This window comes from Rhipicephalus sanguineus, chromosome 6, assembly GCF_013339695.2.
Source record: "Rhipicephalus sanguineus isolate Rsan-2018 chromosome 6, BIME_Rsan_1.4, whole genome shotgun sequence".
In the NCBI taxonomy this organism is placed as follows: domain Eukaryota; kingdom Metazoa; phylum Arthropoda; class Arachnida; order Ixodida; family Ixodidae; genus Rhipicephalus; species Rhipicephalus sanguineus.
Genome location: NC_051181.1, coordinates 15,840,238 through 15,865,720, shown reverse-complemented (window position 1 = coordinate 15,865,720; position 25,483 = coordinate 15,840,238). Strand labels below are relative to the sequence as shown.

General features: G+C 49.8%; 1 protein-coding gene across 6 annotated transcripts in view; it reads left to right on the top strand.

Moving 5' to 3' along the window:
• LOC119397111 (serine/threonine-protein kinase STK11) overlaps positions 1-25,483 on the top strand; it is a 336,048-nt gene that overhangs the window by 240,678 nt on the left and 69,887 nt on the right. For all 6 annotated transcript variants that reach the window (XM_049416704.1, XM_049416705.1, XM_049416701.1 and 3 more), the window contains one exon: positions 15,493-15,629. In XM_049416704.1, the coding sequence (XP_049272661.1) occupies positions 15,493-15,629 (137 nt within the window). The remainder of the gene's footprint in view (positions 1-15,492; positions 15,630-25,483) is intronic.

The following is a 25,483-nucleotide window of genomic DNA, read 5'->3' as shown; positions in this document are numbered from 1 at the left end:
TGTAACGAGTACGTTACTAAGTTACCGAAAAAAGTAACGCGTTACCGGTAACGCCGTTACTTGTAACGCGTTACCGCCAACACTGGAAAACAGTAACGTTTCCACCATAATCGGATGTGCCGTAATTCAGGCTGTTGCCGTGCTCTCATGCGATCTTAGCCCGCAACTATATTGCTTTTTTTTGCGATAGCAATTATATAGACACTCCAACGCGAATTTTTTGCCTTCGCCATGATCTTCCTTATCAAGTCCAAATCGCGATTACATCACCCCGCGCGTCGTATGCTCCATGTGCGAGTGAAAGTGTGCGAGCGCTGCCGACGAACGAGGCTTAAGCAGAGATGAAACGAGCCGACCGTCTCATTCGCGCGATGGGCACATGGAGATAGGAGCCGGCGCGCTGGGAAGGTAGGGGGGGGGGGAGGCTGCCTGAGTCCGTCAGGAAGTGCGTACTTTGTACCAGCGGGCGTGGTCGCGTGCGCCGCGGTATCTTTAGTGGGGACCAGCAGACGGCTCATAACTTTGTAGGTGTTGTGCTCTAATTGCAAAACTTCCGTTGAAGCCATAGCAGTGGCAGATCCCAGGGGGGGGGGGTAGCGGCGATCGCCCCTCCCCCCTAAGCCAGCCCCCGCCCCCTCCCTTCAGTGCCTGTCGTCCACCTCCTTTGTCAGGCTGCTTGTCGAGTTTGCCCCCTTTGTCAGGTTGCTTTGCCTGCCACTGTCCAAAAGGAGTAAATAGAATCTTGTCCCTGCTGTCTGCCTCTCATTGCTCTACCCTTTCCTGCTTCCCTATGCACATTTCCAACGAAGGCTTCTTAGGCACCGCCATAATCCCCTCTGGGCTGTTGTAAATATGCGTGACCCACCAAAATGCACTGCTGAGCGTTGGCTTCAGCCTTTGTAACTCCACCCCCCCCCCCCCCAATATGTACCTGAATCCGCCCCTGAGCCATAGATAGGGCACTTGTGTTAGTGCAGCAGCTGCGTTTCCTGAAGGAGCAAGCTGCTAGCCTATATTCATATAAAATTCATTTGTTGCTAACGGATTTACTATTTTGCTTTCGCGGTGAAACTGTGACTTTTTTTCTAACGTGGTATGGTTTTCAATGTTGTGCGTTTGTGGAGAGCAAATGGTTCGGTTGGGCAACATGAGGCATTGCATTGCTGTGGGCAACGCGCGAGGATTTGACAACAACCCGCAGCAGCAGAACAAGCGCAATTCCACAGTGCGTTAAACCCGCATTTGTTTCGTCTTTACATGTGACAATCTGGCAAGGCATCTAACTGTGATTGCTGCATCTCAGGCTCAACAAAATTGATTTTTATTGCGATAGCAATTGTATGGACAGTCTCGGCTGGATTTTGCCGTCGCCGTCATGCACCCTATATGTATAAGTATGTATATATATATATATATAAAAGCCCCAAAGAAAAATAATTCAGAAAAATGCTTCCGAAGCGCGGAATCGAACCAGGGACTTCTTGCTCCGCAGCGAGTGGCGCTAACTACTACGCCACGAAACGCAGATCCTCCACGTAGCTTACGGCGACCGTTATATACACACCCTTTACCGCTGGACGGGCTCAGAGACGGCCGGCGCTTATAAACGTTTCTTCATTACCGGCGAGATGGCGCAAGGAGCGCGACGGGCGCATTTAAAAGTCGTCGGCGAACTCGCTGGCTTCTTCTTCTATTTGTGCAGGGAGAACCTTGCCGTTCCGCTGTCTGCTCGCGCGGTTTTCTCGTGGTGAGGGGAAGAGGGATGTTTCGAGCTTTCACCATGATGTCCGCGCTCATGTTACGGAGCGTACGAAAGTCACTCGAGCTCAAGGGACGCCGCTAAACGAACAAACAGAAGATGAGCGCGAACTATCAAGTGTCACAGCTCGACACTTGAAGCACGCTAGTTTCCGTCGCTGCTTCGGCCGCCTTTGCAACAGGAGCGCTGTTCAAACTGAGAGTATCCATTGGCGAGCCTCACTTCGTATAGCATTAGTTTCTTGCTATCGCATTCATTGCTTCGCCCTTGCGGCGAAACTGTGACTTTTTTTCCACGCAAAAAATTAAAAAAAAAGTTTTTTCATGTTGCCATATTAGTCTAGCATTCTTGTGGCATTTTCAGTTTAAAATTAATCCTTCAGTAACTATGCCTTGCATGAAAGGTCGAATTTCAGTTTAACGAAGTTTCGATAGTATAACGAAGTGAGTTGCCGTTTTTACCAACTTCGCTATATTGAGGTTTAGCTGTTCTATGTACTATTCAAATGGGATTAGGTTGTTTTCATTTTCTAACATGCGTATTAGAGAGTGACATCACCGAGCGATATGGTCTCCATCCATCTTGACATAAAACAAAGTTCTGTTTCACTCAGGGAATTTTAGCAAAAACACTCAGGGAAAACCTGGAAAACTCAGTGAATTTAGAAATGTCAACTCGGTAGACACCCTGTGTGGCTCCTTCTTCCAACTTGATTTTGTACTTGCGAGCAACGCATCCAGTGCCGCGGAACAACTGCGGGAACTCTGAAAATATCGTCCTCACCTGCGGTGTTCACGACATCAACTGACCTGCACACTAGTCCTTGCGCCTCGCTTGCCATTAGTCCCAGTATGGCAGGATTTCCTTTTTTGACAATGAAGAAGTCAATATTTCTTGCTCGGCCATTTATGACAACCCGTAAATTGGCCACTCCGATGTGCTTGATAACGTGCCCGCTATAGGCGCGAAGGACCGAGGTTCTTGGGCTCAAGCTTGCTTTTTCTTTGCATCTTTGATAGACTGAATAGGGCAGCAGGTTCGCCTGAGAGCCTGTGTCTACTTTAAACAGGACAGCTTCACCGCCTACATGCGCCTCTATTAGCCATTCTGCCTTGCTCCTGACAGCATCGACACTGACGTCCAAAATACTGATATCGTCTTCGTCTTCGCGCACATCGTGCACCTGAGGGCTTCGCTTGCGGCACACCGCAAAATGGTTCGTTGTTTTGCACAAAAACACATCTTCCCAAATGCTGGGCATCTCCCGCGTTCGTGCGCTCTGTTGCATCTGCTGCATTTGGACTCAGTTGAATGAGGCCGTCGCTTCACTGTCGCAACTTGGTTTTCTGGCTGTGCCCATGCCTCATTTCGAAGGGCTGCAACTTCTGCGGCTTTACAAAACTGTTCTGCCTTAAGCACTGTCAAATTCTTCTCACCAATAATCTTCTCTCGCAATTTGGGGTGGCAGGTGCCGAAAACAATCTGGTCACGGATCATCGAGTCGACTTGCAGCCCAAATTTGCAGTTGCGGACTCGCTTACGCAAATCTCGCTAAAAGTACTCGAAGGGCTCTCCTTCGCCCGGAGTCCTTGAACGCAGTAGGTATCGTTCATGCACCTCATTCTGCTGCTCTTGGCAGTACTCTTGGAATTTCTTGACAACTGTGGCATAGTCCTCATTGTTTTCGCTCTCCAGAAATGTAAAGTTATTAAAGACCTCCAGTGCGTCATCACCTGCAGCACTCAGCAGCAGAGCTGTCTTTGCGGCTTCTGACCTCGGTTCCTTTTGAGATTCCGTTGCCGTAAGAAACAGGTCAAACTTATGTTTGAAACGGTCCCAGTTTTTCGAGATGTTGCCGGCTAGGAGCAGGGGATCCGGAGGCTTCACTAATTCCATCTTCTCGTGGGCCCGCGTTGTACAAACAAGTCAGGTTCCGCCCCCCAGGAAGCGAGCCACTTCTGACACCAAACCAAACGAAAGACGTTTATTCAGGTAAGGCTCGCGCATGTAAAGGGACACCATGGCTGATACGCATGCGCAGTTGCAGTTGCACATGACACGCTCGATACAGCCACTGTCGTTCCTTCCTCCTCGCGCTCTCCTCGCTATCGCCGTCTGTTATCCTCCGCTGCCCTCCGCGTTCGGTCTCTTTCATCTTCGTTCGTTCAGCCGGTTACGACGAAGCCGATGCCGCTCAACGCAGGAACGGCTGCCTAAGAGCTGCGCTCTAAAACTTGCTTATTGTGGGCGAACTTGTGGCTGGAAAACCGCAGCTGGACTGGAGAAGTGCGCGGGCGTTCCGTTTAAGACCGCGCGCTTGTCCTGTCCGGCGGTGGGAAAGCTAGACGCAAAATCTAATGACGAATTGCACTGGTCGAGCTGGAGCAAGTTTTCTTGCTCCGCGGTCGAGAATCTGCGTTCCACTGGTTGATTCTGAGCAAATTCGCGTTTTCCACTGGCAGATTAGGAGCAACCCACTCCGCGACGGAGCGTTCCGCGTTGCTTCGTCTTGCAGAGGTGGATTTCGCCGGAACTCCGGCAACGCGATGCCGTCAATTCTGGTGCAGTCGGGCAACACGGTTGTCTTCAGCGCTTTTTGAGGCGGTGTCTGATCACCCTGTGCACTTGCTTACATTCCAAAAATGGCTTCGTTTAACTCTGCTAGACGAGCTATGGTGGCTAGACGAGCTGCTAGTCTGCTTCTTGCTCCAAGCGATAGCGAGTATATATACAACAAATATCTAAGAGCGTCTGATTCTCCATCGTCGACACTTGCAGACGCAACGCTCCTAATGCTCGTTCAGTTTGAAAACTGCCCTCGAGATGCGCACGACAAAGTGGCCCTAAAAATAGCTGTCCGACGCTCGCCTGGCTGTCGACCGCGTTCCCCGCTCGCCCTATGAGAATTAACGGCCAGGCTAGAGGGAAGACACGACGCGCGTAGCGTTCCTCTTCGCGTTCCACGACGCTTTGAATGGATGGATGCAGGTTACGGCGCGGAACTTCGCCTCAGCTAAGAACCTGGCGAGCCAGCTCCTAAAAAATGCTGCTCAGAACATGCCGCATTTTGGTGGGCGCCGATTGCACATACAACACACGTGCACATACATACCGGCCAGTTATGTGGCCAGCAGTCAACAATTATTATCATTTCGCGCAGAATTTCTGATCAGTGTCAAGTACGTGGCACTTATCTCAGAACTCATCCCCACCATTCTAAGCACGCCCAGCAGCAGCCGACGCACAGCCTGAGAGATTTCCATGTGCTCGTCCATATTTGTCAGCGCAACAAAAGAAAACGGTATCCCTGCTTTCGACGACTGCGTGGTCGAAATCCGTGCTTTGCAGTGGCGACTGAAGTTGCCATGGAAACGTAGAGAGCGGAAGAAGAAATCGTTTCCGGAACCGGTTACGTGACGTATGCATAAACAACATCCGGAGCGACCTCACGTGGAGCATCCACGTGTTTCACTGGCAGATTTGGCTTGGCACAATCTATCTAGTTCACTATAGCGCAATCCGAGTGCTCGCTCCAGGATTTCGGCGGCCGCTCCGGATCTCCTAGTGGAATTCGCCATAAGCGTCCGCTAGTGCGTTCCACACACAGAGTGTGCTTTCGACCAGTGCACGTTTTCTTTTCCCAAGCCTCGCAGGTCACCCGCCTTCTCGTGCCCGTGCGCGAGAGGCATGCGCTGCGCTGTCAGAAGAACCGCGAGCAGGCACGAGGCATTGTAGGCGCTAACACAGCGGCTCGCTGCGCTTCGCTTTCCCTCTCTTTGTCCTTGTTCGCTCTATGGGTTTCGCCGACAACGACGGCGACGTCGCACAACGCAGGAACGGGCGCCTTAGAACTGCGCTCTAAAAGAACTTGGAGACTGACCAGCAAGTGTACGGCTGGCACTGTAAGCGATATTGCAGCAAAGAGCGTTAAGCGAGAAGTCAGAGAGGCGGAGAGGATTTGTGGGATACCAGCGATGAAGAAAAGCAACCGGCTCTGAGTAAATACCGCAAGGGCAAAAATGAAATAAAGAGGGAGGCATTTCATGGTAATTGAAGGGGAAGCGCTGTCCTGTTTGAAGCCAGCTCGTGTTGCCTTAGCACGCGTAGTCATACAGCGAGATTCAGTAAAGAAAAAAAAATGTACATACTGCCACGCCCACTTCTTGTCTTGTTTTGATGTATTCGAGTTTGACCGGCAGGGACGGTTATCAACGCTCGACGCTGTCCGCGAAGTAGTGTTCTAGAAGCGTCGCGATTGTAGTAGATCGGTTTGTTAAGATTGCGCCCCGCACGCGAATGTTCCAGTTTTGTCTAGAGATAACGCCGCCACCAGCGATATTGCTGGAAAGTTCGATAGCGCCTGTATAAAAGCCGACGCGCTTGATCGCTTGTCAGTTGATCGACGGACGACGCCCTGTTCGCCGCTATCAGTTTATTGCTGTAAACTGGAGTTTCATTTTCCGGCCACAGGTTCGGCCAAATAAACAGTTTCACCCTGCAAAGGCCGACTCCTGTCTTCGTCGACGTCACGACCACGTGACATCTGGTGGAGGTGCTGCTTCATGATCCGGACGCCACCGCGGAGCGCTGACCCAAGCCCAAGCCGCGAAGAAGACGACTCTAAGGACAACCCGGATCCTCGAACCAGCCGCCGGCAGAAAGGACTACCCCCCCAATACGGACCCCTACCGGATAAGCCAAAAGCCACGGCGACAAGAACAACAGGCACGATGACGGCCGCAGCGAACCCTGCCGCGATAGTGATGCAGCCGCCCAGGGAGCCGCCGACATTTCGTGGTTCGCCATGTGAAGACCCCGAAACCTGGCTGGAGACATTCGAAAGGGTCGCAAGTCGAAGCATTTCATGAACTGAAACGACGCCTGCAGACACCTCCGATACTTGCGCATTTCGACGAATACGCCGATACGGAGATTCACACCGATGCAAGCAGCATAGGACTCGGCGCCGTCCTTGTGCAGCGGGCGGGCGGACTGGAAAGGGTTATCAGTTATGCTAGCCGGTCGCTGTCTAAAGCAGAGGTCAACTATTCCACAACAGAAAAGGAGTGCCTCGCCATCATCTGGGCTACGTCAAAGTTTCGCCCCTATCTCTACGGCAGGCTCTTCAAAGTTGTGAGCGACCATCACGCCTTGTGTTGGCTAGCTAACTTGAAGGACCCTTCAGGTCGCCTCGCACGGTGGAGCCTGAGACTTCAAGAATTTGACATTACTGTCGTGTACAAGTCCGGAAGGAAACACTCCGACGCCGACTGCTTGTGTCGTGCCCCCGTCGACCCACCAACGCCCGACGACCAGGATGATGACAGCTTCTTGGGAGCCATAAGTACCGAAGACTTCGCCGAACGACAGCGAGCCGACCCTGAACTGAAGGGTCTAGTGGAATACCTGGAGGGCAGGACCATCGTTGTCCCAAAAGTATTCAGGCGAGGATTGGCATCATTTTCTTTGAAAAACAACGTCCTCGTAAAGAAGAACTTCTCTCCGGCCCGAGCCAGCTACCTTATCGTTGTACCTTCGGGACTGCGACCAGAAATTTTGCATGCCCTGCACGACGACCCGACGGCTGGACACCTCGGACTTTCCCGAACGCTCGCACGAGTACACGAAAAGTACTACTGGCCGCGCCTTGCCGCCGACGTCACTCGCTACGTAAGGACGTGCCGAGACTGTCAGCGACGGAAGACACCGCCCACAAGACCAGCAGGCTTCCTTCAGCCGATGGAGCCTCCTCGGCGACCATTCCAGCAGATCGGGATGGACCTTCTGGGGCCGTTCCCAACGTCGACTTGCGGAAATAAATGGATCGTCGTGGCTACCGACTACCTCACCCGCTACGCCGAAACAAAAGCCCTGCCCAAAGGCAGTGCCGCTGAGGTAGCCAAGTTCTTCGTTGAGAGCATCGTCCTTCGACACGGCGCCCCAGAGGTTCTCATCACCGACAGAGGTACGGCGTTCACGGCTGACCTAACTCAGGCGATCTTGGAATACAGCCACACAAGCCATCGCCGCACCACCGCGTACCACCCACAGACCAACGGCCTCACCGAGCGTCTAAATAAGACCATCGCCGACATGCTGGCCATGTACGTCGACGTCGAACACAAGACGTGGGACGCCATCCTTCCGTACGTGACCTTCGCGTACAACACGGCCGTACAGGAAACGACGCAGATGACGCCATACAAGTTGGTCTACGGACGGAGCCCGGCAACGACGCTCGACGCCATGCTACCAAACGTGACCGACGAGGAAAACATCGACGTGACCACCTACCTACAGCGCGCCGAAGAAGCACGACAGCTCACCCGCCTACGGATAAAGAACCAGCAGACGACTGACAGCCGCCGCTACAACCTTCGACGACGCCACATGGAATACCAACCCGGTGACCGTGTATGGGTATGGACGCCAATACGCCGACGAGGACTTAGTGAGAAGCTTCTTCGACGATACTTCGGACCGTACAGGGTACTTCGACGCCTCGGCGCACTCGACTATGAGGTTGCCCCTGACGGCATTACGAACTCTCAGCGGCGCCGTGCGCGACCTGAAGTCGTCCATGTCGTGCGCCTTAAGCCGTTTTTTGCGCGTTAGCGAGCCTGGGAACTCTATTTCTTTTCCTTCGTTATTGTAATTTATTTGTGTATGCACTTGTTTTGTTTTTTTTCTCTTCTATGTTCTTTCATAAGCATCGGGACGATGCTTTTTCAGAGGGGGGGCAATGCCACGCCCACTTCTTGTCTTGTTTTGATGTATTCGAGTTTGACCGGCAGGGACGGTTATCAACGCTCGACGCTGTCCGCGAAGTAGTGTTCTAGAAGCGTCGCGATTGTAGTAGATCGGTTTGTTAAGATTGCGCCCCGCACGCGAATGTTCCAGTTTTGTCTAGAGATAACGCCGCCACCAGTGATATTGCTGGAAAGTTCGATAGCGCCTGTATAAAAGCCGACGCGCTTGATCGCTTGTCAGTTGATCGACGGACGACGCCCTGTTCGCCGCTATCAGTTTATTGCTGTAAACTGGAGTTTCATTTCCGGCCACAAGTTCGGCCAAATAAACAGTTTCACCCTGCAAAGGCCGACTCCTGTCTTCGTCGACGTCACGACCACGTGACAATACTATGGGGAAGCTAAGGAAACGTCGGAGCATGTTCTGATTGAACGTGGAGATATCCATCCAGGTGTATGTTTGGGCACGAGCATACATGAAGCCTTGAGTTTTAGGGGCAACAATGGAAAAATCACACCATCCCCCGCTAAAGGGGACCATGAGGCGATGCAAAGCAGCGTTTCGGCATGTAGAGCCCGCGTTTCAGAGGGGGAATGGATTGGGAAAGTGGAGAGGGGTGGAGAAAGGGGAGTGGAGAGAGGTGTGAAATAACTGGTCACGGCACTTGAAGCAACAAGACTATATTTACATTATTTACACATAGCAGTTCGAACAGTCCATGGCGGATGCTTTCTTCTTTCTCTTCTTTCTTGAGAGCTCACGCGTTCTTCTCCACAGCTTCTTCTTTATCTTCTCAACGAAAGGCAAATATTCAATATCCTCCGCCCACCGCAAAGCCGCGCACTTTGAATTCATTACAGCGAAGACAGTTCCATCGGATAGAGAAGCTGGACAGGTCGTCGTATTACAGAGCCTGTCGGAAGTTTAACCGAACAGCTTCTTATATTTTGGCCACGTCCACGATGTACATCTTGGATTCTCCCCATCTTCCGTAGCTGCCGTGGGATGCTTTCTTCATAAAGAAGAACGATGTCACCAGCTTTGAGATAGTTAGAACCCTGCACATTGGCATAGTGCGCAGAGCGCAAGTTAAGCAGGTACTCTTTCCTCCATCTTTTCCAAAAATGTTCCAACAATCGCTTACGATGGAGCCACTTTCTCGTGACCGTCGCTCTTGATCCTGAAGTGTCGGCCTTTTCGTTCGGATAGGGAAGGCTTGTTAAGCGTTTACCGCTTAAGAAATGAGCCGGCGTTAGTATTTCACTATCCTCGGCTGATGTTGACAGGTAAGTGAGGGGCCGGGAGTTAATTACCGCCTCTACCTCATACAACACTGTGGTTAACTCTTCAGGCGAAAGCTTCGCTTTGCCTAGAATCTTCCTGAGGCTGATCTTGACAGTTCTTATCAACCTCTCCCAGAAGCCGCCCCACCACGCTCCCCTTTCTACAATAAACTTCCACTGAATTCTTCTTTGAGAGCAGTAGTCTTGTAGCTCTCCACCGAACAATACTCCGGCCAAAGAGGAGATTTCCCTTGACGCTTTCTTGAAAGTCTGTGCGTTATCTGTATAGATCACATCAGGCAATCCTCGACGTGCTATAAATCGGCGAAACGTGAGTAGAAAGCTTTCTGATGACATGTCGGTGGCTAATTCAAGATGTACTGCTCTCGTGACGGCACAAGTAAACAGTACAATGTAGGTCCTGGTGTAACTGCCTTTCACATAGAGTGGTCCAGCAAAATCTATTCCAACCGCTTGAAAGGGATCTGATCGGCGTACTCGTTCTCTTGGTAATGGTGCAACAGGTGCGCTGCTTGGCTTTAAGCGCGTCTTGACACAAGCGTTGCAAGCTCTGATAATCTTCTTCACAGTTTGTCTGCCGCGTGGTACCCAAAATTTTTCTCGAAGTTCGGCAAGGGTATCTTGTAGCCCTCCGTGGAGTGTTCGCTTATGGCAATCTCTTATTATAAGTTTTGTAAACTGATGAAGTCGAGGCAGCAAAATAGGATGCTTGACTTCTTCTGCTTCCTGTGAGAATTGCAGTCGTCCTCTTACACGCAACCGGCGTTTCCTGTCAAGAAAAGGATGAAGCATTGCTATATCAGACTTGTTATGCAGCTGTTGTTCCTTTCCAACTTGACAGATTTCTTCCGCATAAGCATCCTCTTGAACCACCTTGACCCAGTAATCTTCTGCGTCGCAGATTTCTTCGGCTGTGAGGTGCGCTTGGCCTCTGATACTTGAATCTTTGCAACCTTTTATGAAACGAAATACCCAGGCAGTTATTCGTAATACTTTCGTCAAGCATGAGTGATGTTGAAGATCCAAAATAGGCATATATGTTCTCACATGTAGAACTTGCACAACGACTTTAGCTTCATTTAGGTCTACATAATCACTAGGTAAATCTTCAAGACTGTTCTTGGGCCATCTATCCTCCATTTCTGTTAACCATGGTGGTCCTGTCCACCACAATGTGTTTGTCTTGAGAAGTTGCAATGGCATTCCACGTGTGAGGTAATCCGCAGGATTATCCGTACCGGGGCAGTGTCGCCATTGGCCGTTCACAGAACATGCCTGAATTTCAGTCACTCTGTTTTCGAAAAAAGCTTTGCATTTCTTTGCGGATCCCTTTATCCAGTGTAGTGCGACCTTGGAATCTGTCCAAAAGAATGTTTCCAACCTGCAGTTATTAAGAACATCCTTCAGAAAGTTCCCTAGCCTTGCTCCAAGCAAAGTTCCAAGTAATTCCAGTCTTGGCAAAGTCACTTTCTGCAGAGGCGCCACTCGCGACTTCGCCATAATGAGGTGACTATGAGCGACATTCTCTTGATCAAGGAATTTCAAATACGCACAAGTTCCATACGCCTTCTGACTAGCATCACAAAATATGTGAAGTTGCATAGAGTGACTTGTTAGCCCAGTCTTCATCCATCGCGCGATAGTCATAGAAGGAAGGCACTGCAGATTCGAGCACCATTTCTTCCACTGTACAGCAATATCCGAAGGCAAATCTTCGTCCCAATCTGCTTTTCTTTGCCACAGCTCCTGAAACAATATCTTGGCCTGAATGCTGAAAGGTGCAACCATTCCCAGTGGATCGAATATCCTTGACACTGCTTGCAGCACATATCTCTTTCAAGGTCTTTGCCCGTTCTCCAAGAACCTTAACGCTGATTTTGCCGCTACTGTCATCTGGTCTGTCATAGGATCCCACAAGAGCCCCAATATCTTGACAACCCCTGCGCTTGCACCATCTCCTTCAGCTGTACTAATGAGATCTCTCAGCAGTTTGGAATTTGATGACCATTTCCTCAAACGCATTCCGGCTCGCTCCATAATGGCGTTTGCGTCTCGGTATATTCTTTCTGCTGAATCTTCATGTTCGGCTCCGATAAGAAGGTCATCAACATAGAATGATGCTGCAAGCCGCTTGGCCGTTTCTTCGGTTGGACCTTTCACTGCCTTCATGTGATGTTGTAGTGTGGCGTTGAGCAGAAATGGACTTGATACAGTACCAAAGGGAACCCTTGTCATGCGCCATTCCTCTACGTCAGGCTCAGCATTACTCTCAGAGGGTATTTCCTTGAACCATAGGAATCTCAGTGCGTCTCGGTCTTCCATTTTTACGCTAATCTGGAGAAAGGCTTTCTCTATGTCGGCTGTCAGAGCAACACGGTTGAAGCGAAAGCGTATAAGAAGAGTAACCAAGTCGGCTAGTAGCTTTGGTCCCTTCTCGAGATGCTCATTAAGGGATGAGGAATCAGGATTGTGAGAGGATGCGTCAAAAACTACTCTTACCCGAGTTGTCGTGGACTCGGTTCGCACAACTGCATGATGCGGCATGTAGTAAATCCGACCTGCTTGCTCCACAACTTGCTGCGGTACTCTCTCGGCATGCCCCATCTTCATATAGTTCCTGATGGTGGCATCATATTCCACAGCAAACTCCGGATTGTTCTTCATTCTTTTCCCCAGATACTTCAGCCGCTTCATTGCTTGTATTCGGTTATCATCTAGTTGTCCACAACTTTCTTTCCATGGAAGCGCGACTTGGTAGCGACCATTGAAGAAAGTAACCTCCTGTTCAAATCTTTCCAGCACCCTATTCTTTTCTTTGTTCGGAGTGTTCTCGGCTGGCATAATCCCGATGCTCTCCAAGTCCCAGAACCTCCGTAGAATCTCGTCAGTAGAGTCAGCAGACGTACTTAGTCGCAAGACGCATACGTTGAGAGCCGATTCCAAAGAGGTGTCAAAAGAAAGTGGCCCTTGTAACATCCATCCGAAGGCAGAATCCATCGCCACCAAGCTTTTCTGTCCATGGTATCGCTTCGTCTCTCCCGACATGAGTTGCCCAAGCTGATCAGCACCGATTAAAGGGCTGATTCCTGGAACTGCAGCCATGCCAGGTATCACCAACTTGTCAGCAAGGAGATGGCCTTCGATTTCGATGTCTCTGACAAAGTCATGGTCGGCTGGTACTTGCACAACATCCTTGCAGACGAATGGTACTTCAATGGCGGTTAACAGGTACTCCTTGGTGTCATACTGACTGTGAAGTTTTAGTTCGACGACACGATGTTGTCTCGGAACGGAACTTGTCTGTCCAAATACATTTAGCTGTAGATTGACCGATCCAAGTTCTTTCAATCCAAGCGTCTTGGATACATCTTCACGAATAAATGTACGCTGGCTTCCGCTGTCCACAATGCCACGAATATAGGCCTTTTGTGTTTTCCCCATGACCCATGCCCTAAATGTTTGCAATGAGACTTCAGAGTCCACGTACGAATGAGAGCTGGTATGCAGACTGTTTGCAGTTACGGATCCTTCGTGTTCTTTCTTCTTAGGTCTCCACTTGGGATCACACACTGAAGAAACGTGTCTACCTCCACATGTTCCGCACTTGACCTTTCTGTAGCAGTCCTTGGCTAGATGCCCCCTTACGGTGCATCGATAACATCGCTTCTCGGCAGCCAATTTCTTCAACTTTTCTTCATGGGTAATACTGCTGTCACAAACTGGAGTCGCGTGCTTTGCAGACCCACAAAACAGACAGTCTTTATCCTTGGCTTTCAAGGAAGACTGCAAGACCGCTGCTGTTGGTAGAGTGGCCTTCAAGTTCCTTTTCTCTTCGGGTGGACGGGCGCCTTTCTTTCCTTTCAATTCATGAGCTTCACTTCTTTCGCGGCTTTCAACTTCCACGCGAAGATACTTCAGGAGTTCTTGCAACTCCTTCTCGGCTGTGTCTGTCGATGATGAGTCATGCTCTTGTTGTTCCGAGCTTGCATTATCTGTCGTAGACGGTGGTGACCTTAGGTTGGCTTCTTTCCGGTAATAGCCAACGACGATGTCTGTTGGCAATGCCTTCAACAAAATATCCGTCATCATAGTTGCATAACTGGCAGGACTGACGTTTAATCCTTTCAGACCTCTGATGTGACACTGCACGTAATCCAAAAGCTTTCGAAGGTTGTAGACGTCTTCCGACGAATCAACTGCTGGTAGAGCGCGCAGTCGGCGTAGATGGTCCTGTACGATGCGCCGGTTATCTCCGAAACGACTCTTCAGAATCTCGATGGCATCGTCGAAGCACTCGGCCGTCGCTTGCAGACCAGAAATTGCGGCGGCTGCGTCCCCTTTCAGTAGAGTCTTTAGATATTGAAACTTTTCTCCTTTTGTCAGGTTTTCGTTTTCCTCCACAGAGGTCTTAAACTGCTCCCAAAAGGAAGGCCAGTGGCAGAGCTGTCCGTCAAATGTCTGCAGCTGGAGTGTGGGAAGCTTGATTGCCTTGCGCGGTGTGCGATCCTCGGGCGTCTGGGGTGGCCTTGCAGGTAGAGACTGGGTTGTCGTAGAACAAGGGTTTTGACGCAATTGCCACTCCCGAGCCTTCAGCTGTCCCAGCATTTCTAGCGCAGCGTCTTGATATGTCAACACAGCTTCAAACTCTGTAGCGAACTCGTCCTCTGGAATAAGCTCTTCCAGCTCGGCGTTAACTTTATCCAACTCTGCGTTGTTGCCTTGTAGCCGTTCAATCAAAGATGAAATCTTTGCACTGTCAGCACTTTCCATCACGGCTTTGGCTTCATTGATGAGACGCGTATTCATCTGTCGTCGCGCCGCTCGCTTCTCTTTCAGTGCTCTGACGCGATTCATGTTGCTTCAACAATGCGTGACCATGCTCACCTCAATCGACTGGTCAGTTTGCTGTCACGGCGAAAAGCAGCGGCATATGTCCCTTCAGGATTTCCTTTCTGGCTTTCTTCTAAGGTTGCCGCTGTCCTCACGACGTGCTGTCTTCCGTTCAAAAGTTCCCGATGAGCACTTGTAGCATGTATTGTCCCGGCGAGTACTCCGGATGGGTTTCGGCACCACTTTGTGAAATAACTGGTCACGGCACTTGAAGCAACAAGACTATATTTACATTATTTACACATAGCAGTTCGAACAGTCCATGGCGGATGCTTTCTTCTTTCTCTTCTTTCTTGAGAGCTCACGCGTTCTTCTCCACAGCTTCTTCTTCTTCTTTAAGAGGAAAGGAAGAGGAGTGGAGGGGAGGTAGGGGAGAGGAGGTGTGGGGAGAGGGTTTGCGAATGCGCAGTAAAGGTGGTCACGCCGCACACCACCACCACCGGATTGAACTCCGCCATAAGATGCTTCGCATCTAATGAAGGCGTCCGCGATAGAAATATGTAAGAGGTGGTTAGAGTATTGGTGGCAGAGAAATAGAGAGAGGACAAAAATAATTAGTAGGGAAAATAAGGTCATTCAGCTGTAAGAGGGAGAAAACTGTGCTGTGAATTTTTTTGCTATGGTAAGATCGATTTAATCGAAGTAGACAAGGCAAGTCATATTCATGAATGAGTCCTTCTGATAGTTCAAACAAAATTGTTAGGTTACATTGAGTGTGAATTGTCGAGTCTACTTTATCACACTTGTGCAATTACTGAGTTTGCGCAATCTTTGTATTACAATTGGCAGGCACTAGATCGATTTGCTGTGGATGATACCTGCCACACAAGCCAGGGTTCTCCTGCCTTCCAACCACCTGAGATTGCCAATGGCCTGGACTCTTTTTCTGGTTTTAAAGTGGACGTCTGGTCATCGGGTGTCACTTTGTGAGTAACCAGGAAGCTTCATTTTCTAAAAACAATGGCTGTAGGGCAGTAAGCAGCTAGTATTTGAGTGTCTAAACACAGAATAAGCGGGAACAAACAGCGCTGGACACGGGACAATGAAAGAACGACAGTCAGCGCCCCTGTGTGTCGTTCTTTCACCGTCCTGTGTCCGGCGCTCTTTGTTCCCGTCTGACTCATGTACCAGCCAGCCCAGTTAGGCGCGCTCCTCAAATCAGATTGATGATGAAAGGAATGTACGAACCTACTAGGCTCAGTACCCCTTGAGCGTTAGGGTGTGCAAAAATCATCATTTTCAACTTTAAAGGAAGTTAAAATCACCGAAACCACGTGCGAATCAAAGTCAATATTTTTCTCACATGTTCGAATAGAAATACTCCTGTTAACTTTTGCAATTTTTTTTTGCCAGCCATAGATGACAAAACAAGGTGTTGTACAGCACATAACGCGCATGAAAATTACCCATTGCACGCTATTGCACTGCAATCCTACGTCTGCAGTTATTTAAAGGATATGAATTTCATAAGTTTTCATATTGTTCCTCTAAATGAAAACACTGGCACCAAGTACCCCAAAATTATTGTCGTGGTTTCTCGGAACAAATTGAATATATTTTTAATACCGCCACTTAAAAAAAAAACACTTTCTGTCTTGATGGGGAGGGGCGCTTTCATAGTGACGTGTGAACGCGGTGTGGCTTAATTTAAGCCACGTAGCTGCGTGAAGACGAAGAGCCCAGGATGGTGAGCAGCCACGGCCGCTAAGGAAGATGCGCTTCACCGCCTTCTGGACTTTCCTCACCACCCTTATGACCTTTGACGGCGGGAGTCCGGGACATCCGGTGGTCGATGCGATGCCCAAGATAGGTCACCTTTGTATCCAACGGGATCGTGGTGCCATCGATGGTGCGACGGCCAATCCGGCTGCGCGTTCTTGCCCTGGGGTGCACAAGAAGTATCTTCGTTTTCGCCGAAGAGACTGCCAGATCTACAGATTCGATGTGGCCGGCCACAGCGTTCAGTGCACTTTGCAGGCAGAATCGGACAGAACGCGGATTCCTGGTGGGGCCCCAGTTCCACAGGGCGGTGTCGTCAGCGTATATGGAGCAGTACCCCGGGTAGCGCTGGCCGGAAGGAATGGTGTCCGGCAGGTGTGCCAAGGCGAAGTTTAATAAGGGACTCAGTACAGAACCCTGTGGCACAGCTGTCGTTACCGGTTGTGGAGAGCTGATCGAGCGTTTGGCCGACTCTCACGTGGAAAAATCGGCCAAAGAGGAAGCGCTGTAAAAAGCGCGGCATGCGCCAGGGCTGCTAGTGTCTGCACGACTGCCAGGTGCGACAGACTGTCGAAGGCGCTCTGCACGTCCAGAAGCACTAGAAGGGCCGCCTCTTTCCTGCTTCTTGCATGCTCCAGTGCCGAGACCAAGTGAGTCGGCTGTGCAGCGGTAGCGCCGGAATCCAGTCTGCTGCTCCGGGAAGTAGTGTAGGGCTCTGGCAACCCACTCGAGGCGTGCCAGGACCATCGCCTCCATCATCTTTCAGGCGGCAGACGTAACTAAGAAGGCGGCGGAGCTAAGGGAGACAGGCTTGTACGACGAGGGGGCTGAGGCCGGCTTTCGTGCTTTTAATGTCGGCACGATGATGGCGTAAGCCAGGTTTCGGGGAGCTGTCCGCTATTCCAGATGTCCTTGATGTAGTCCAGCAGCGGGGCCTTTTCACTGTCTGCCAGCCTGCCGAGCACCTGGATTGTAATTCCGTCAGCTCCCGGTGTTCGAGCGGTTGAGAAACGCGGCCAGTTCATGTGGCGGGAACGGTTCGTCGCACAGGGCTGCCACTCTCTCGATGGTAAAGACACGGTAGTGGATGCGGGGTATGCAAAGTGGGCCTTCAGAGAGCCGGGCCTCCATGGTTGGTCCTGGTGGTCTCACCGCAAATTGTATCGCCAGAAGGTCCGCCTGAGCCAACTCTCTGAGGCCCAACGAGATTGCAACCGACAGAATAGGATGACGGATGGCTGGCCCACGCTGTAGCGTCCGCAGAAGCCGCCACGCATTCGAGCTGCGCCGAGAGCTGGAAATTCTACTGCAGACTCTTGCTCAGCTCTGCTTCCATCGTGGGTTTTCGTGGCATCTACAGACAGCGTCCAGCCGCCTGAAGGCCGTCCGTTTCTCCGCCCGGAGCTTCGGATGGCACGGTGCCCTATTTGCGTGGATCACAGATGTTGTTGTTTGAGGTCAGAAACGGGATGTCCGGGCTGGGTTCTCGAAGCCACGGTAGGCGCCTGAGTGCTGTCGGCGACGTTCTGCATGAAGTCGCCCTCTGCAGCACTCGCGCTGAGTCTTCGGAATGTATTCCAATTGACCGTGGAGCAAACCTGGCTCCTGGGAGTAGGTCCGGTGTTGATATCCAGGAAAATTGGGAAGTGATCCGATCCTCAGGTGTCTATTGTCAATAGCTGCGCACAAAGGTAGGCTCCCCGGAGCTCGGGATCTTGAGGCCTGCTCAAAGGATGGCGTCTGCAGCGGTTCGGCCCCGAGCACAACAGCGGCGTCCTCCCCAGGCAGCGTGGTGTCTGTTCAAGTCCCCACAAAAAGAAAGTCGCGGCCCAGGCGAGCAGGCAGCAGGCTGGAGGCGTTCCGAGGTTTGTCGCTACAGGAAGCTATCCACGTTGGTGTCCCAGGAGCCCAGGCGCACTCTCACAGCACAACATTCGAGCGGGCTATTCGTGAGGTTCTCAACACGAACTGTGTGCGGGATGGAGGTTCGCACGTACACGGCATACCGGGCAGCGTTTTGGGAGTGGCCATCCACCAGGCATGGCACATCGGAGCACCCGGACACAGTGCAGGATGTGGTACTGCAGTAGCCGACAATGTCGGCTACTGTAGTATGTCGGACATACTGTGTCGGACATACTGCAGTATGTCGGACATACCCGTAGAGACCCGCTGGTGGCGTACACTTCCTCCAGGGCAAGCACACCGTACTCATCCTGCAGCAAGCACTGTTTCAGTTCAGCGTGCCGCTGCCGCAGCAAGCTGGTGTTCCACTGGAGAACGCGTAGGTGGCGGCTGGGCCCTCGGCTAGCCATGATGGCTGGAAGTGTGCTGCAAACGACCGGCCTGAAGGCAGATGACTTTCAGTGGACTGTCCGTGAGCTGCAGCGAGGCGATGATGGTGTCCCGCGGATCATCCAGCAGTTTCGGCACGGGCTTGACAGAAAGCTTCACAGCAGGGGTAACAGGAGAAGCCTTGAACGGGGGACCAGGTAACACCGAAGAGGCAAAGGTGAACAGGGCTTGGTAGCGCCCATGTAGCCGCACACGCGGAGAAGGCACTCTACCGGAGAGAGGGTGACATTTCCTTCCACGGCATCGCCGACACGTGAGTTCACTGATGCAGTTACCGTCGCAGGCACGCTGCTGGCGCGCTAAGGGGAGCTCTCCTCCTCTCCCGTCCACTGCTTGACATTATTGCTTGGATGCCAACATGCATTTTGCACATGCGACAGTGCATCCCCGTTCACAAGAGCGCTGCCCTTTCTGTGTTCCGCGATAACATTATGGCACTGCAGCGTAAGCACCCACCGTGATAGCTTTACCGCCGGCGGCGTCGCCAACGGTGGTTGCAGCAGGCGCTATCCTGTGCCTTCCACTTGGCAAACATTTTCCCGGATCACTGATCGTCGAACCCTACCACTTCCTCGGCCACCTGAGAGCTCTTCGGCTTCGCCCGCCTATTAAACTGCGTAGCGTACGCGTTTTTTTGCCTCAAGCTGACCACCTCTTTCAGGAACTTCCAGGCTTCCTCGGCCAACAAAAAGTCAGCGCGTGTCATTAGTTTGTCCGCGCGCACGATACAGCAGTGTTTCCTTAACGTCCGCGAGGGCTCCAGTATCACAGGCGAGCGTCAGCGGCAGCATTGGCAGCTTTGCTTGTACCTCTTCCCCGAACGCGGAGACCAGCTGAACTGACCCGTGACTCCACAAGCTCCCGTGAGACTGAGCTATCCTTGACAACCGTGACGTCAGCCCCCTTGTCAAGGATGGCGCGAATCTCAGCGTCCCGGCAACCGAGTTTAATGGGCTCGCGTTCTCGCCGTCCGGCAATTACGTTCACTTCGCTCAGGTCGCCTTCGTCCCACGGCAAAGAAATAGGTAAACGAGAGGGGTGGTGGCCACACATCAACCGTCTCGATACTGTACGCCAACATACGTAGCATAGTGCCAAAGAGAGATGGATTGAGCAGTGTAATTAGCGATACAAATGCAAACATAATAGCGTTAACCGAAACGTGGTTAAGAAATACAATAACTAACTCGGAGCTTGTTTATTCTAATCTGAAATATATTATTCACCGCAACGACCGAACAAATAGATCTGGTGGTGGTATGTTGTTGGCAATAGACGAAAATATAAATACTTTTTGCGTGCCTCTAATAACAGACTTAGAATTATTGTTGTGTTGTGTTACTGTCAACCACAAGAAACTGATTATCGGTGTTTGTTACCGTCCTCCTACTTGCCCAAATTTGTTCTGCGACAGCCTGCATGATTGTTTGAACCAAATTAAAGTCCGTTTTCCCGCAGCAGAAATCATACTAATGGGCGATTTTAACTTCCCGCACATTAAATGGACATGCCCATCTCCATTTTCACAGCCCTTTTGCGCACAATCTGAACACTTTGTCAGCTTATGTTCGGATTTTGGTCTTTCCCAGGCAGTTGCTTTACCAACACGTGTCACTCGTAACACTTCATCGCTTTTCGACTTGGTACTAACATCATCAGCTGACCTCATGTCGCCGATAACACACCTACCGGGTTTAAGTGATCACGGCACTTTGCATTTCACGTTAACAATAACACGACCTTCCCAACGTAACAGCTCGAAAATCATCAGAGATTATGAGAAAGCCAACTACACAGCCATAAACGCCGAACTACTTATTTTCATGGAAGATTTCTTATCTGGCTATCGCGAACGCACCGTTGAAGTGAACTGGTGCATGTTTAAGAAGAAACTTCAGGAAGCTATCAAACGTTATATTCCCCTACGACGTGTGCGCAGTAGCAGCTCAGCTCCCTAGTTTAATATTCAGCTTAATCGACTGAGCAACAAGAAAAAGCGACTGTAAAGCTAAAACAGTTAACACTCCGGATCGCTGGCTCTCGTGCAAAGAAGCTGCTGCACAATACCTGCCCATACAAAGAACAACCAAACTAACATTTTATAACACTACGCTTCCTAACATACTTAAAACAAACCCGAAACGTTTTTGGAATATTGTTAAAAAAAGATAGAAACATAAATATCGCTTACTACACCATCTGGTGCCTCAGTGCGTGATATGACTGCGCTGCTATGTTAAACGACACACTCGTAAATTCCTTTTCACGCTCATTGATTCATAACTATCCACTCCATCGTCAATATAACCACACTCCGATGGAACACATTACATTTAATTCTACTGGTATTCGCGCCATAATCAACAAGCTGAAATTGTCTTCTTCTTGTGGTGTAGCTGAAATAAACTCTAAATGTCTTAAAAACACTAAGGAATACTCCTCTATCATATTAGAATGCATTTTCACCGAATCGCTTACTACTGGATTATTACCAATGGATTGCAAAACAGGAAAAGTCATTCCCATTTATAAATCCGGTGACACGTCTAACCCGCGCAGTTATATACAGACCAATAACATCAATATCATGCAAAATAATGGAACATGTCATATATTCGCACCTTGCACGTTTCTTTGAGAATAACAATTTCTTTACTCCGTTTCAACATGGATTTCGTAAAAAATTGTCGTGTGATACTCAACTTCTACTGTTCACTAATGATTTGCACAATAATGTTGATTCTGGTTTTCTTACTGACTGTGTATGCCTTGATTTTGCTAAGGCTTTTGACAAAGTAAATCTCTGCCTACAAATACTTAACATCGACCCTGTTTTAATTAAATGGATTGAAGCCTTCCTGACTAACCGCGTTCAATTCGTTTTCGCAAACGACACAGCGTCACCTACGACACCTGTCCTGTCTGGTGTGCCACAAGGCTCCGTACTCGGACCATTACTATTTGTAATATATATAAATGACTTGCCTACTAACATTCTCTCACATCTTTCTTTGTTTGCAGATGATTGTGTAATCTACAGTAAAATAACTAGCACCACTGACTTCGCGATTCTTCAGAATGATCTGAACACTGTGCATGAGTGGTGCCGTACTTGGCATATGGAATTAAATATTAGTAAGTGCAAGGTTGTGCGCATTTCTCGTACTAACATGACGCACCCGGCCTATCTCATAAATAACCAACCATTAAAATCAGTAACATCGTATAAGTACTTAGGTGTACATATAACCAACAACTTATCTTGGCATAAACACATCGAACATATCACAACTAAAGCTAACCGTACTCTCGGTTACCTCCGTAGAAACTTTCGCACACTACAATCCTCTGCTAAACTACTCTTATACACCACGTACGTTCACCCACAGCTTGAGTATGCGTCAGCGCTGTGGGACCCCCACCTCATTACATTAACGCAAAACATAGGGGCGATACAAAACCGTGCTGCCCGTTTCATCTTCAGCACTGTCAACATTTGGGCTTGTTGGTGCATTGTGACGACTGAAAATAGCGCTAAGAAACGGGGACACGGTGTGTCGTGTGCATAGGTCGGCAAAAAATGTGGAGCTCACTCAGACTCACTCACGAAACATATCTTGCCCTCAGGGCTCACTCGGACTCAGACTCACCAAACTTTTCCTCATCCGGACTCACTCGGACTCAGACTCACTATAATTTTTCTCAACCGGACTCACTCGGACTCAGACTCACCAAAATTTTATTCACTCGAACTCACTCAGACTCAGACTCACGGCTCGATCTGAGTCTGAGTGAGTCTGAGTGAGTCGACTCATGAGTCCGTTAGCATTTAATTATCCTTTTTCGACCATAATGTCAATGCTCTTCAACGCCAACATCTCGCATAATCGGTGCGCTACTTAGCACCTTTTGATCTCGTACCTTCAAATACGAGTCATCTGAGTTTGCAGTTCGATAAGGACCTTCCTATTGAAAGTCATGACTCACAGGAGATATTTTTATCAGTAACTTCCCGTGAAAAATTTTGCGGGGGGAGGTCAAGGCACCTACCCCTCTCGCTCCTCAACTCACGCCTCTGATCAATAAATTTTGAGCTGACGTATGAACGGTAGCGCGTTGAAGTATACGGGAGTATACGGGAGTATAAACGTGAGCTGCAATAAGGCTGATATTAATGCTAAAGTTGAGTAGATAGGACCATAGGTCGGCAAAAAATGTGGAGCTCACTCAGACTCACTCATGCAATATATTTTGCCCTTAGGGCTCACTCGGACTCAGACTCACCAAAATTTTCCTCAAACGGAATCACTCGGACACATACTCACCAAAATTTTTCCCAACCGAACTCACTCGGACTCAGACTCACAAAAACTTTACTCACCCGGACTCACTCAGACTCAGACTCACGTCTCGATATGAATCTGAGTGAGTCGACTCATGAGTGAGTTTGGCGACCTATGGTCGTGTGACCTCTTCTTGTGTCCACGTTTCTTAGCGCTATTTTCAGTCGCCGTTTCATCTTATCTGATTATCACAGAACATCCAGCGTAACTTTCATGAAAGCATCATTACAGCTTCCTTTACTTGCTGTTCGCAGGAAACATTCTCGCCTATGTCGTAAGATTTATTATCCCCATCTGTCTTCACTGTGCTTCATATCATCTTTCATATCAGCGCGGCCATCGTCAGAAGGTCCAGCTGCCCAAACACAATTCATTGTCATTTTTGTCCAAGACTGCTAGAGAATGGAACCAACTTCCTGGGTCTGTGACAAGCATCCAGGAACCCATACATTTTAAAAATGCTTTGTTAAATAATTAATCACCTAGAGTTAGCCGTTGTGAAATTTTCTCTTTGTTGTATTACTGCGACTTGCCTTCTACATTTACTGTGTGTATCAATGTACTTATGTGCTTATTAGGTTATGTACTACTGGTATGTTGTGTAAACTTGGTTATGTTCTATATTATTATTTTTTGCCTGTTAGTAGACTGTTTCATGCATGTATGATAGCCCCTCCCTTCTGTAAAGTACTGTGTACCCTGAGGGTAAAATAAAATGAAATAAAATAATTTTATTTCTGAAAATACAAAAAAAGTCGCGCAAAGCTTGGCAGAGCGAAGCGCGGGTCCCGTCGCCGTTCGCTCTCCCCATCGACCGACACGTCTAGCTTCGAGATGCGCGGCTTCCTCCTCGGGAGTACGCGCTTTCTTCGCTCTATGTAGCGGAGTTTGCGCGCGATATCTCCGTTGGTAGGCTTGGTTTAGCTACTGCGCGGTTGTGCCAGGTGGTGCGGTATCTGGTCGCTAGGCGACGCGATGCTTGCTTCCTCTTTCTTTTTTCTCCCTCTACTTGTTTCTTTCGCTGCTGCATTCGGTCTCATTCTTTCTGTGCTACGCTTTGCTCTCTCATTCCTCACACTCACACTCACTTCCATTTCCCACCCATTTGCTACACTATAGGGAACCCAAGCTCAAGTTTGCGGCGCGACGACAGCGCCGCGCCAGCCGCGCTGCGGCTCTGTCGGACAACACTGAACCGTCGCGCGGCCGACTCAGCCCCTTTCACAGTAGCGGTAGCGCACGTGCGCTCGCGTTCTTCTCTCGGTGCGGGTAACTGTGGGGCCGTCAGCTCGGCACGTTGAACCGAGAGGCTTGCTGTGCGAAGCTGCGCATTTCCACGATGGCAGAAGCGACCCCGCGGAAGCGCAAGCGTGGTCCGAAGTATTGCGGTTTAGTGGCCAGCCACAACAGTGCAGACAAGGCACACGATTCACGTGTTAAACTGCATCGGTTCCCGGGCGTGTCGCACGAGAAATAAAGGCGGCAAGCGTGGATAGCTGACAGCGCTGTCTCGCCTTCTATTTTGGCTGTCTGAGTTCATCGCTCTCGTTCGTTCCGACTACCTGAATCGGTAAGTAACGGGGCGCATGCACGCAGCGACTACAGTAATGATTACTCGCTGTCTTCTCGCATTGTTAAAGTCCAGTTACGGTTGTAGGTGAAGCAACTTTGTGTTTTGATTCCCCGTGCTCGTGAGACCTACCCGTCGTTGTTGAACGTTCACATTCGCGTTATACCGTTAGCGTTGCGCGGTTGGTTGAATTCAACTGAACTCCGCACATTGTCAGAAGTTCGGCGCCTGCATTTCACGCGTCGGGAAGGCTGCTTTATCACGCCGGAACGGACGTCTGTGCATTTTCAGCAAGCTTTGACATGTTCTGCAGGTTTGCTTTGTTTTTGTCACTTTATTGGGGTGATATATATTTAAGCCGCTAAATATAACTGGCACTTCATACATGCTTTGCAATTGCAACCTTGAATTAACCACCTTCTGACTTTGTGCGATTTTCTAGCCGCGTTCACGCAACAGGTTTTATACGCCTGTCAAGTCGGTATCATAAAAAGAGACTGCAAGCATGACGCGAGAGCCAAAAAAACGAGGCGAGCAGTTCATCTTGCTTCACAGTGGTTGAAGCTCAGCTAGCTGCCTCGCGTCTTAATCGGCGGGTGATTCTCCAGCGGCACGGAGGACTTGACTCTAACCTTCTCAGGAAGCAGTGCCATGGCCGTATAATCTTTTCTTCGCACGCCGCAAACGTTTGTTCACGAAAGTACACGGCTGCTACTGTAAGCATGCCATATCAAAACAACAATCATATGATTCGTAGTCCACGCCGCAGGACATCGATAGCGTGTACGGCTTC